The sequence below is a fragment of the Melanotaenia boesemani genome, chromosome 16 (genome assembly GCF_017639745.1).
Source record: "Melanotaenia boesemani isolate fMelBoe1 chromosome 16, fMelBoe1.pri, whole genome shotgun sequence".
Lineage (NCBI taxonomy): Eukaryota > Metazoa > Chordata > Actinopteri > Atheriniformes > Melanotaeniidae > Melanotaenia > Melanotaenia boesemani.
The window spans coordinates 4,399,781-4,413,809 of NC_055697.1; the positions used below are offsets into that span (position 1 = coordinate 4,399,781).

General features: G+C 40.3%; 1 protein-coding gene across 1 annotated transcript in view; it reads right to left on the minus strand.

Annotated features, from left to right (window-relative positions):
* The window catches only part of fancl (FA complementation group L), a 40,359-nt gene that overhangs the window by 13,491 nt on the left and 12,839 nt on the right, over nt 1-14,029 (minus strand). Inside the window, exons 6-7 of the mRNA XM_042010588.1 lie at nt 12,361-12,457; nt 5,502-5,570 (exon numbers count right to left, since the gene is read on the minus strand). Of these exons, the coding sequence (XP_041866522.1) occupies nt 5,502-5,570; nt 12,361-12,457 (166 nt within the window). The remainder of the gene's footprint in view (nt 1-5,501; nt 5,571-12,360; nt 12,458-14,029) is intronic.

A 14,029-nucleotide genomic window follows, 5' to 3' on the forward strand; every position in this document is an offset into this window, starting at 1 on the left:
TAGACCCAACTTTCCAAACTGTTTATGTTACTTCTGTGGAGGAATGTCCTCTTTGGTTCTGGTTGAACTGGTGTTAAAAGGCCAGTTTGCCAAAAAGCACCAAAGTTCTAGGACTCCAGAACTGGAGCCACAACCAGAACCAGAATTGTCACTAGCTGAAAGCACCATGTGAAATTTGATGCAACACAGTATAACTACAAAAAACATGTAGAGACAAAGACCACAAGAAGTAAAAAGGTCCGTGTGCCCGCCAAGGGTGCCTCTCACCCCTTCTTTTCGCTCTATATACCGAACCCCTGGCATAGGCCATCCGGCAGAATGAGGAGGTGAAAGGAATAAAATATTAAAGGGAAAGAACATGTTATAAATCTATTTGCTGATGATGTCATTTTATGCTTAGGGACTCAGAATTTCCCTTAATTAACTTAATTTATATCATGGTCTGGGTGAATACTCGATTCTGATTGGCTGGAGGGTGTCCATTAAAGAGTGATAATGGACACCTATGACAGAAGTTCCGGTCAAATAGACTTACTGTTATAAATTATTGCGCTGGCTAAACGCTAGTTGGTAACCGTGGCAACAGAAGCTCAGATGCCAGTCTGCAGACATGCCAGCCTGGACACACCTGGACAGCCTGGACACGCCAGCCTGGACAGTCCAGGACAGACGAAAATGGAGCAACATTTTGTCGTCCCACAACGTCCCAACCAGCAGTGATCAGAGTCCACAAACGTTAAATTCTGGGTCTGCACACTTCAACTTGACTATGTAGACTACAGTGTCCTATGTAGTTTGTTTAATGATCGTGAAAAGGGTCAACCTACTTAGCCAGTAAGAATTTCCCATAGCAGCAACAAAGGACGTTGAATCACTTAAAACTTAAAATTACTGTTTGCATATCATAGGACACAGACCGGGTATAACATAAAAAAAGAAAAAGAAAAGAAAAACTGATGCTTTGTTGTTTTCCAGCCGGTAGACACTTCATTAACCCATTAAAGAAATCCACAAATATCAAATATTACAGAATTTTAATGCCACCGTTTAACAAGCATTGATGTTCTTGATTTTGTCACGTTTCTACTAAAGCGTAGATTAAAAAACAGACGTCTTGTGCACAATGATTTCTGGGAGAAAAGAGGCCGAAAGTGAAGAATGGGCAGCTACATGGGAAACCCAGAATACAACATCTATCTCCACAATGTGGAGAGAGTTTAGGTGGAAACATTAGAATCTTATTTACACCCAAAATAAAAAGCAAGCAAATAAAGCTAATCTCGAGTGTTGGAGAGTATGTGGGAATAAGGAGGCGCATATCATGGGAGTGTCTGAAACTACTCCATCATGGGCTACCGAATACCAAATACCAAATAAAACTATGTGACTTGGTAATTTTAAAAATTGTGTTGTGAATAATGATTTGTATTTGACCAATATTTTATTGATTGCTGCCAAGAAAGCACTGGAAAAAATGACCTCTGCTCTCAGATTAAAAGAAAACATTTTGGTTGACAAGTGGGAAAAGTGGACATTACATGACAACAGTTTAAATAAGTTTACAAGACAACGGACTGTGTATTGGATGGTCACAACCAACAATATCTCCAGCTTTTGGCTTTGTTTTGGATTTTTGTTTTGTTTTATTTTTGTGTTTTGTTTGCCGTTTGTTTCACTTTTTGGTCATAGCACCTTGAGCAAAAGGTAAAAATGTCTGTGTATAAAAACTTTAATAAAAATTATTGTGTCAAAGGGTCTGTATGGAAATTATTGAGGTCCAGTTCAACTTTGCAAGTAAAGCTAGCAAACTATAAGTCTATGAACAGTCATTGGTTTGTTTGTCAGACATGAAAAACAATTCAAACAATTGTCCATAACTAATATTAGTCTTTTCCCTGAGGACCCTGGTTGTTTCAGAAGGACAATTTAGAAGACATTATGTACACCTTCATGTGTGCTCGACTGGCCTTCCTGCAGCCCACATTTACTTTGAGCTCCACAGAAATACGGGTGGGTTTTACTGTGATGTGGACTCTGGTGTTCACTGTTCATCTCTTCATACGGGCACTTACTTTTTAGTAAAACGGTCTTCTGCAAGCAAAAGTAACACAAACTACACGTTAACACACACACACAGATTTTTTTTCCTCATTCTAGTTCCACACAAATGCACCGAGTGGCACATCTTGGCCCTGCAATAGAGCAGGCAATAATTACTCATTCAAATGAACATGTCAGGACTGCCGACAGACAGGCCCTTCCCCCTGCCAAACACACACACACACACACCCACATATCAGGCAAAAACATACTTGGCACAAATGCAAGCACGTACACACAGAAATGTATACACACACACACGCTTCATGCTGCAGTGTGGGAGAGATCCATCAACAGCCCAGCATGCAGACAGACTCCATACGGTAGCGCTGTTCTAAGCTGGTCTTCACTGTACGCCTGCCATGTATCAGTCCAGCAACACACACAAGCACCATTTTCTTCACATTTTTGTTCCTCACACACATTTGTAAAAACACTTATTGATGTAACGCCCTGCACAGCTCCTCATTCTCCAAAAATGTCCTTGTAAAAGTAGAACGTGGACTTAAAAGCACTCAGGGAGGAAGAGTCCAGCGCCCTGCTCAGATAAGATGTTTGTTTCAGCGACAGAGTGAAAGAAGCAAGACGACAGACAACAACGACGAGGAGGCAGAGATACAAAGAGCTCACAGCTGCCGTTATATCAAAGCAAGTGAGAAAATGTCTTAATGGAGCAGGTGGAGATGTAATTTGTCAAATTATGCAACAGGAAGCAAAGAATGAGTCAAGTTTATTTGTGAAGCCATTTAGTGTCAGAGGACTTTAAAGTGTCAAATAAAAGTTTCGTATCAATGGAAAACACACCAAAAGTCTATAAATGTGAGGTTCCTGATTTTAAAGCTACTTCTACAGATATTACAGTCATCTACAGCGTGACTTAAGCATCAGTCAAATGTGATTGTATAAGTCTAGTTATTCAAACTGTTTAGGCCTGAAGCAACAGTTAATGATCCATTACGCCAGGGTTGTTTTTGGCATCTCAGTTTTAGTCCTAAGGATAAAAATGCTGATTAGTTTCTAAGTTTGATAGTTTTAGTCCGGTTTTAGTCGACGAAAGCTCAAAAAGGTTTTATTCTAGTTTTAGTCAAATAAAAGAAGTATTAATTAATTTAGGTCAATAATACGAATTAAGAAGTGGAATCAAGGTTGACAGGTTATAACAAGTAATTCATGAAACCAGTTAACCTTAATGCTTTTACATAATAACCAGATCCTTTACCAGACTGAAAGCTTTAGCCGAGACTTTCCCATCAACAGGGAAGCAAAGCTGTCGTTCTATACTGACCTGCTGTTGGTCAGAAACCTTTTATTTCTGTATTTCAGCTGTTTTCATGAACTGATGTCCTACTTCATCATACAAACATGTCACACAACAAAATAGCTGATCTATAAGTTCAACATAAAGAAACACATTGTGAGCTTTGTTGTTTGGTTATTTTCATTTATAATTACAAAATTACAAGGAAATATTTTAGACTTAGAAGTTTTCCCAGCCAACAGCAAATACTGGAATCAATTACTCCAAAAAAACAAAGAGCAACAACATCCTGACTTTGGTAACTGTGGCTTTATTTCTGAGAATTTTCTGAAGTGTAAAACTCCACCCTGAACACACACATGTCCAAAACATGAGCAAAGGATGAGGAACACATGCTCAACTGGACCTGGTCTGCCAGTGAAATTATGATGGATTATAGTTAAAATATGTCCATGTATCGTTTCGTCGCTTCCACCAAACCCCTTCGTCCACGCTGCCGCCATGATTCATCTGTGTGTTATGGGATGTGTCTAACTGCTGTGTGTGTGGTTCAGCCAGCTGAACGTGCACGCGGAGGGAAACGTGCATCACGAGTGAAGAGAGCGGAGAAGTGGTGTAAAAAGTATGAACGAGGTCTTCTCAGCGCAACCGCTGCCTTCCTTTCCTTGTGTTGATCTGAACAAACTCTGGTTTAAATAAACCAAACAACCTTCAGGAGGAGGCACAGTGAGGGGGACCGTTTTAACTGCTGCACCGCTAAACCTGCAGCAGAGCAGCTGAGTTACTGCAGATGCTGAGAGCGGATGTTGAACATGATGACATATCCGTTGTCTGGAGATAGTTTGGTTTTACAAGTTCAAGCATGAACCAAACAGCTTCTTACTGCAAACGCTGACAAGTTAAAGTTGTCGTGGAAGGCAGCATAACAAACAATTTGCTGCTGCATCTTAGCTGCAAACATGCTTTGCAGTTCCAGGAATTACTAAAACTAGGATCAGCACACTTCACATCATCAGGTAAAACTGGCAAAGCTGGACATCCCAGTCAGATGTCCACTGTCTCACAACCCATACGCCCAAAGTTAGTTCTAATTAGTTCTGTGGAAAAAGACAGATTCAGGACGATGATCAAGACATTGGAAATTAAAACAATTTAAGCATTTTTTGTACAAGAAATTAATTAATTAAAATGGTTTTTGTTTGGGTCGTTTAGTATGATGGAATAGTTGATCCCAAACTGCCACACTACTTCTTCTTCAGTCATGCATGAAAAAAAAGACATACCAGAAGCTCATCAGCACCCAGTTTTGACCTGTGTGTGCAGGTCTTGTCCCCGGTAGTCTGGTTATTTAACGTGAAACTTTGCCGCTGGCGGGGCGGGGCTGTGCATGCGGGGCTGTGCATGCGGGGCTGTGCATGCGGCGGTCTCGGTGTCTTTAAATGCCAAATGTGATCTTTACATTTTCATACTTTCTCAGCACCTCAAACAGCTGTTTATTAAGTAATAAAGAGACTAGTTCTTCCTCACAGTTAAAAACGATCCTGGAGGAAACCCTGGCGTTACGTTAACATACCGGTTACATGTTCAGCCTGTTGCTCCGTGTGTGTAGTAAGAACAGGCCTTTAAACTGCGTCCTACTTTTTGAAACCCTTTCAGCACAAAGAGTTTAAGGGACTTACAGAGATAAGAACAGGGCTGTAAATTTCTTTTCCACAATTATTGCTCATTTCTACTTTCTTTTGTTAAACTAATTTGTAATACTGTTAATAATCCATAATCTGAACAAGTTATTGGTAACGCATCAGTGACTGGTCGTATCTGTGGTGATTCTTTGATTCTGGATGATCTGTTACATCCAGAAGACATAAATATCTGTTTAGTAAATTACTTTCTTTCAGAAGGAATGTGTATTCATTAGCTGGTTGTCTAGTTTATGTACAGCCTCTCTCATGGTATCAATTACTTCAACATCTATTATCTATTTATTCCAAAGCAGAAATGTGTGATTTGTTGCTGATGTGCACCCATTTTTATGGTTTCCCTTCAATCCAAAACAGTCTATTGACAGAAGCAGCATTTCAGGTGTTTACAACGGATGCCCCGGCTAATGCTGCTCATCTGTTTGTCTTTGCTGTGTGCATACCTGTGGTGTCCAGGTGACGGCCAGAGGAACTGGAAGATCAGCAGAGCATTCGGGAGCCTCTAAAGGATGCTGAGAGAAAAAGAGGAGGGTCATTCTGTGCTCTGAGAGAAGATGAGGTTAACATACAAAGCTAACTAATGTGGCAAAGCCCGGATTATATTTGTCTTAATTGGAGCCAAACACAGAACCGCAGGAAGTCGTTGAGTCTGGAAATCCTGTAAAAAACTACATGAAGGATTTTGGCCTTTGTGATGCTTGGCGCTCTCGCCATCCCACATCTCTCCAGTTCACATCTCATTATTTCACTCGTGACATGTCAGAAATTAAAACCCATCCCATTACCATCAGCGATCATACACCAGTATCATTCACTCTGAGACATAAGAACAAAAAGATTTAATACGTCACAACACAGCAGCCAGACCATCATTCTGCTGCTACCATGCTGGCCAGGACTAATTAAAACATAATAAAAAATAAATAAAGAAACTCCCCGAGAGGTGAAGATGCTGAGAACTTCATGTCCATCACGGAGACGCTGCTGAACAACCTGAATCTACTGTCACTGAAGTCATGTCTGAGTCATATTACAGCTTAAAATGAATCAATTTTCTTTTTAGGATTTATTAACACCAACATGATATCTGAGACCTGAACTTTAAAAACATTTAGAGCAACTCCACTCAGTAAAACTGTCTTTTTTCACTTGATCAGGAGTTTTTTGTGTCCATCAGTCCATGATAAGGTTTGAAAATGTGACTTCAGAGCTGAGCATAGCCGTCACATGATGTTTAAAGACAGACGACAGGAAGGAGTGGATTTGTAAAACTGGATGTGAACCAGGCCGCCGACCGTACCGCCTTCATATTTTGCTGTGCTTGCCTGGGCTGTAGCCTTGGGGCAGGTAGTACTGTTAGTACGCACTGAGTACTAACAGTGTGTTTAAGTCTATTATTGCTCTGATTCACTGGGTAAATATGGATTTATTTCTCTGTCTCCCACTGTATAACTCACTTGACTATTCATTAAATCTCTTTATATTTTTCAGTAATTAAATTTAGTCATTGCCAATAGCAAATTAAATTCGTAAATTGATAGAGGATAACATTTCTAAAACGAGTCATTATGAATGCAATGCCAACTTTTCTTTTTCTTCCTGTTTGCCTGCTCTGGTAGCTGGCCTTATGTTGAAATGGAAGTGAAGTGAATAAATTCATCGGTGTCAGCCAGCTTTATTATGTTACCTGATCAAGTGCTCAACAAGAAGATTTGGTCATCACATGAGGCAGACTCAGCATCACAAAACTTTGTCCTTTTCCGCTCCTCCTTCACCAACCTGTCTTCTCAACCTCCATGATCATGTTGCTTCCCTCCTAACTGTGCCTGGTGAGGGATGACCTGGCACTGGATCTGGTGGAGGCAGCTGGAGGCAGGGACGACTCTGAGCTATTTTTACCTGGTGCCAGAGGAGTGAGGAGGGCCAGGTGGGCAGATTGGCACAGAATGGGGTCCTACAGCCCTCCCTTGTCTCCGGTGAATGTCATCCAGGTTTAGGTAAGCACCAGTTCACCATGCCCACATTAGGAGGTATAGACTTATAATATAACCTCAAAATCTACAGGAATAAAATTCCACTTTTAAACATCTTTAACTGTATTTAGTTGTTAACTGACTGGTTCAACATGTATATGCAGAGTTATTTTAAAAAAGCACAAAAAGATAGGGCTGGGCGATTAATCGAATTTTAATCGCAATTACGTTCTGGGTTTTCAACGATCATAAAAATGAAAAGATCCAATTATATTTGTCCCTCGCAGTTTTGTGCTGTTTTCAGTTGCAAATGGAGCGCAGCAGGAACTGCAACGCTCTGCTGCAGTCTCCTCCCACAGCTGCAGACTCCTCCCACAGCTGCAGTCTCCTCCCACAGCTGCAGACTCCTCCCACAGCTGCAGTCTCCTCCCACAGCTGCAGACTCCTCCCACAGCTGAAGACTCCTCCCACAGCTGAAGACTCCTCCCACAGCTTAAGACTCCTCCCACAGCCCCGTCTGCTTTAGTTTTATTCAGCGCGAGTTGCGAACACCTCGTCAGTTAAGGGCTGGACACACGGGAGGCGACGTCGCTCCTCCTCCAGCCAAGCAACAGGCGACATTCATGCATGTGAAATGTTGCACTCGTTCACGCAAACGTGCACACGGGGGCGACGCAACGTGATACAATAAAATTTTTCAATTTTTGTGAGTCGCGACTAAATAATGCAGAGACACAGAGAGATAAATGTTATAAACAAACAGAACTTTTTCTCAGTTAACACAGTGAACAAGCCAGATTTAAGAACCTCATCAACACGTTGGACAAACGGCATCACGGCCATGTCGTCTCCATGTTAGTGGAGAGTCTCCTGCCCTGGATAATGAGGCTAGTGAGGGTGTTGTAAAGGACGTGACTACAGTCCCATGTTTCGCCACCGCTGCAGGCCTGTGGTCAAGCTTCACCATAGAGCCGTATAAAAATGTCGGGCTACATTTTATTGACGCGGATTTCAACGTGAAAACGAAATGTCTTCAGATTAATTTTTTCCAGATCACACCAAGCAGAACATAGCTGCTGGTCTGAGACAAACAAGCTATGGGGACCTGGTGGAAAGAAACTAGTCTGTATGACCACAGACAAGCTTCAAATGTCACACTGACACATGTGTAATAAAGATGGAAGCTAATTTGTTCTTTTCCCAGCTCATTGGGAGGTTTTCCAAACCAATAATATTTCACAGTGACTGTAAAAAAGATGTTTTATGTGCAAAATGTCAACAAGTTTATGATCTTTATAGGTTAAATCAAAAAGGTACATTTAAATGTTTACAATTTCTTAACAGAGGTTTCAGCAGGAATAATGTGATTGGTGTTAATTTCCAAAGTGTCTTATTAATATTGTGAAATACTTATATTCTATACACACACACACACACACACACACACACACACACACACACACACACACCCCACCCACTCTCTCTCTTTCTCTAATTGTGTTAAATAATCGAGATCTCAATTTCAATCAAAATAATCGTGATTATCATTTTTCCCATAATCAAGCAGCCCTACAAAAAGATCACATATGCACATAAGAAAGTAAACATGTCAATAAAAATAGTAAAACTTGATCCAAACTTTGCCAAAAACATCTGAGAACGCAGACAATTCTTAAACAGCCTCCTCTGGACAAATGAAACTAAGATTAGCCTACACCAGAATGATGGAATGACTCGTGACAAAACTTAAGCAACCAGATAATTTCACAAGTGTACAGCACACATTCACGGAGCTCGTTATCAAGTCGACCTGTTCAACTGCCTGTTAACACAAATATCTAATCAGCCAATCCCATGGCAGCATGTAGTCATGTAGCATGGTGAAGAAACCTTGCTGAAGTTCAAACTGAGCATCAGAATGAGGAAGAAAAGGGGGTTTAAGTGATTTTGAACGTGGCATGGCTGTTGGTCTATTTAAAAACTGCTGAATGACTGGGATTCCCAGACACAACCATCTCTAGAGAGAGAATGTGTGAAGAAGAGAAAATATCCATTTTTTTGAGCCATGACCTCCAAGATAACATGATGGTGACTACGATCCCCACCCCCAGGCGATGACTTAGTGGGTACATGTGTGATGTAACAGATGGGGCTGGAAAGCTGTCAGTCTTCATAAATAGGGAGTAAAGTGGCTTTTGGTGGATTACTGCTGTGACAAGGACCCTGCATGAGCAAAACCAGCTTCTCTCGCAGAGAAAATATCAAATTCAGATTTTTAATATGTGTACTAACTTTGTTGTTTGTGTTTAAAATTAAGGCGCTAATTTAAAAGATTTATCTCTTCATTAATGGTTCAATTTTGTCAGTCCTAGTAAAAACACCAAATTTATTTGATAAATATTTTTTAGGCTATTTTTTTTTAATTATCTGGCGACCCCCTGAAATTATCTCAGTGCCTGACCCCCAGTTTGAGAGCCACTGGTCTAATTAAACAATATGCCTTTATTTTCCACCGCTGTGCCTCACAAAACGTGGATTTATTTATTATTTATTTTTTTAGTTTTGGCTCAAAGACATTGAATTCACAAATAAAACTGAAGGTCATGCGCAGCATCCATAGCTACAGTGATGTAGCCACGCTGCCAGGCTTACGCGGCTTCGTCGGTAGTATCTGACCATCATTATGCGTCTTTTATTAGCCCCAGGCTAAGACTGAGAGAAGAGGATCAACAACCACAGACAACCCCACCATGCCAACAACGATGGATTCAGACACTAAATCACCAGACACACAAAAGCTTAACAGGACTGTTGCAGAGTACATTTCAATGGACCCGGTTCCAGTCTGATGTAGTACGTCAACTTCTTCCTTCGCCAAATATTAACTGAAAACACTGTTTTAGTGTTGATCATCTTAACTAGTTTGTTCTAGTTACTTAATCTGTTCTCAAGTTTTGACAACTATGACGTAAAGTATAAAGTATGGTGAAGAAAAGAACGTTTTGTTAACAAGTACAATAAGAAATGGTTGAAGTTTCTTTCAATTTTGTTCTTTTTTACACTACAGTGAGCAGTTTGAAAAGATTGTAGGTGCAGAAACAAATAGAGCTTTAAATAATGCTTTTATTTAACAGTCTTAATGCCTGTTTTATATTTATTAATAGTTGTCATTGTTGTGTATGGGTTGTGATGTTATTTTTGTGGTGTTCTGATTTATAAAACAAAAAATGTTTTTTCCCCGTCTGTAGTATTGAAAATAGTATTGCGTATGAAGCACCATGCTTAGTATCGGTATCGACATTTTACTACGGTGACAACCCTAGTGCAGTATAGCCATTGCGTTATGAGGGTGTGTGAACAGCTGCAGAGGGTCAGCTAAAAAAAAAAAAAAAAAAAAAAAAGCACCTGTAAATCAACACTTTTGTTGTACAAGAGTACTCTTGGACTAGTTATTCATGCACATGAATATGTCATGCACGTACAGATGGGATCAGGGATGTCACGATTACAGATTTTCTTGGTACAATTATTGTCAAAGAAATATTAATTTAATTTTACAATTATCAGGATTATAATTGTTACTAAATTCTATCATGTGTAAAATCACCAGAACACTCCTCATGTCAGAGTAACTAAGGCTTCTTTCTGTAAACCACATTGTAAATTTTTTTGAACATGTCTTTTCAACCCGAGCGGAGCATTTAAAAACAGGAAAAACCTCCAGCTAGCTTTGACTTCCAGCTCTCCTTTAGCGGAATAGGTGTCAGTTGTTTGGGGCTGAAATAGTACTACAACAAAGAAAATAAATAAGACCATATATCTGGAATTAAATGTTGTTTCTTGCTGGATCTCATGCCGAGTTGATTATGTTTGAACAGAGAAACTATCCATCACAAAAGACGTATTAACTTTTTTTGTCATCTGTATGATGTAACATTTAGTAAACACGTCACGTTGCGCTGAGACCAACCAGAGTCGTACATAGTTACAAAATAGCAAATGGCACGATAACACTTTACGTAAATATTATGTTAGATAAATATTAGCATCATTTAGCCAAACTACTGTGCATTTGCCTTTACTGTAGCATAAAAAGCTGCTGGTTATCCTTTAGGTGGTGAAATTTCTCTGCAACTTTTTATGTCCTGCTTTACAGGCTGGTTAGCCATCATCCACAATGGCACCTTAGTCATTGTTTTCTTTAACCCCCAAATAAATAAATAATCCCAAAAAAATGGTTTAATCTATTTATTTGGAGGGAAAATCTCTTCCTTAGTGTTTGACTCAGCCAGCTTCTTCTGCAACCCTCGCAGACCAAAGCAACGCAACACAAGCTGCAACGTGTGGATGTCACTTTGTTTTCACTCCATTCGGACGTTGCACTGATCCGCTGAAATGGTTCATGCATAATCTCTTATAGAGAATAACGATATTGAGGGATTACGATTAATAATCGTAGCGTTCAACACCTTTAATAATTGTAAAGTTAAATAATTGCGACATCCGTAGATGGGATATCGGTTTCTTTAAGGAGTCTAGCACTGCTGCAGAAATGTCATTATGTCCACAGCCGAGGGTTCTCTCTGACCAGTCAGGGTCAGTTTTTCACATCAACGTTTAGTATCGGCTCAGTCCTTTTGGTACATTGGCTGGAAAAAAAAACTAAGGAAAAAACCTACAAATGGAAATTGAAAACAGAAAAGGCTGAGTTGTAACATGTAATGGAGGTCCTTTATAGGGTGTTACAAGCAACACAAGGAGCATTTTAAATGATCATAGTTGGACCATGTTTAAATCTATTCAAACAAACACTCACCACATCACAGTCTAACGTGGATGAATCTACAATTCAATACCATAATCAACTCAGAGCGTCATGTGTTTCTGCTACAAAAGGTCATTCGATGCAATCAATATGGAGATTAACTCTGTGATCCACTCCTTTTCCACCTGCATGCATCTACCTACAGCAGGTAAAGCCTCCGTCTACGTCTGTCAATAACCGTGAGCGGAGGCAGCAGCTTTGCCGATTAGTGTGGCTGCTTTGATTTCCCTCTATACATTAAGGAAGGCTTTTCATCAAACTAAGGTCTGCAGGGAGATGTTTTATCTGTGCTACATCTCAGTCCCAGCAGGTCACCATGTCTCTCCACACCCTCTAGTTTGACCTAGATTTGGGGGCATGGATGTAAAGCACTGATTTACTATCAGAAAACTCCCATATGCATTTGGTGAAGTTGGCCTGTTATGATTCCGACTGCCTGCGGGTCGATGTCATGTTGGAAAGAACTGTGATGAAAGTGATCCCACCCCTTTGTGTGTCTCTCACCTTAGACTTTAGTTTAATAGTGAGAACGTGCTGCCTTCCAGAGGAATCTTCTGCCTTTAGTTTCAGCGTCTGGAACTCCATGTCTATGAAGAGCATCCTGATGATGGACACAGAGTGTGTACACTGTAAATCATTAAATCTATTCACCAGAACAGTGCACATTACAGTAATGATGCTGTCAGGTAGGATTAACAGCTGCAACATGACGACATCAACGCTGCCTTCATATTCGTCCTTTCTGGTATCAGTGCAGTGATGTTGCATGGGGCTGGATGCAGTGAATCTGCATCCCGAGTTTCATGCTTACCAACTTTCCTTTTGTTCATTTCCTTCTTCTCTCTTGTTGTCCCCCCTCCCCAACCAACCAGTCCTTGAGTGGTTCTGTTGAAGAGTTTTTTGTTACAACAGATATTTTGTTTTTCCCTCCTACAGGTGTCCCAAGTGCTTGCTCAAAGGGAACTATTGTGCCCAGAGTTTTTCTATTTTGACAAATTTCTATATTTTACTGAACTTTAGCAGATTTTTGCACTTTGGCACATGCTGTCTCTTCTCTGAGATCTCTCCAGCTAGTAAAAGTAAGTCTGATACAGATTCTTGTTTTATCTCTTGCTCTGTCAATTTCTGCTTTTCTTTTGTTCTCCACTCGGGTTTCTTTGAAGAATCAGCCTCGGTGCCATTCAAAACAGCCAATATGTTCATTCGGTTACTGGTGTGTGACATGACGCCATGAAGCAAAACACAGCTGTTACATGATGCTCCAGGCTGGGAAAACAGTTGTAACATGGCTTTTCTTGTCCTTGGGATGCTGCAGGGCAACAATAGCTACAAGAATGTACACAATGAATGTCACTTTGCAATCAAAGTGAGTCACAAGCTCAGAGTTTAAAGGTCGAAAAGTTACGTAGTGCTGCTTTAACAGAATTTATTCCTCATTTCGGATTTCAATTAATTTTCTTTTGATTAAAATTTATATTAAATAGCACTTACATGAGTTTTAGACTATGCTTCAAACACAATATGGACAGAATTACAGATGGCAAGAATGTTTTAATATTGTTTGTTTATCAACCAAGTCTGGACTTTACATAAAAGACACTGACAGGATGCATGACTGAATGAAGAGTCGCTGGAATAAACTTTGGTACACAGTCCTCTGCTATTTAGTGTAGAAATAGAGTAACTCTACACCAGAGTGGCTTTGGCAGTCCCAGGAGTGAGATTTAAACTCTCAGAAAACAACACGTCAGTGGATGACAGTCTGACGTCAAATTTTCAAGCCTGAGTCATCTTGTAAGTCAAACTCTGTCCTTCGTCAGCTAATTACAATCTCTTGAGGATAAGGACACAACACTGATCTGGCTCGAGCATTCAGCAACACTGCTGTCAGTTTATTGATCCCTCTGCCGCTCCAGCATGCTGTGAAGTAGTCGACTGCTCCATCTCTGGTCTACAAAGACCACAAGACAAAAGACTGATGTGAGATCTGAACAGTCCTCCTTCAGATTTACAGTACATCACAAAGGATGATCTGTGGTGAGGCTGACACAGCTGTATATCTACTGACGATTTATGGAGTGTGTTAGAGGGGAATGATGTGAGCGCTGTGTTCAGACACAAGTAATGGAATGATGGTAGACTCTCCAATGGATCCACCTCATAAAGGTGGCTG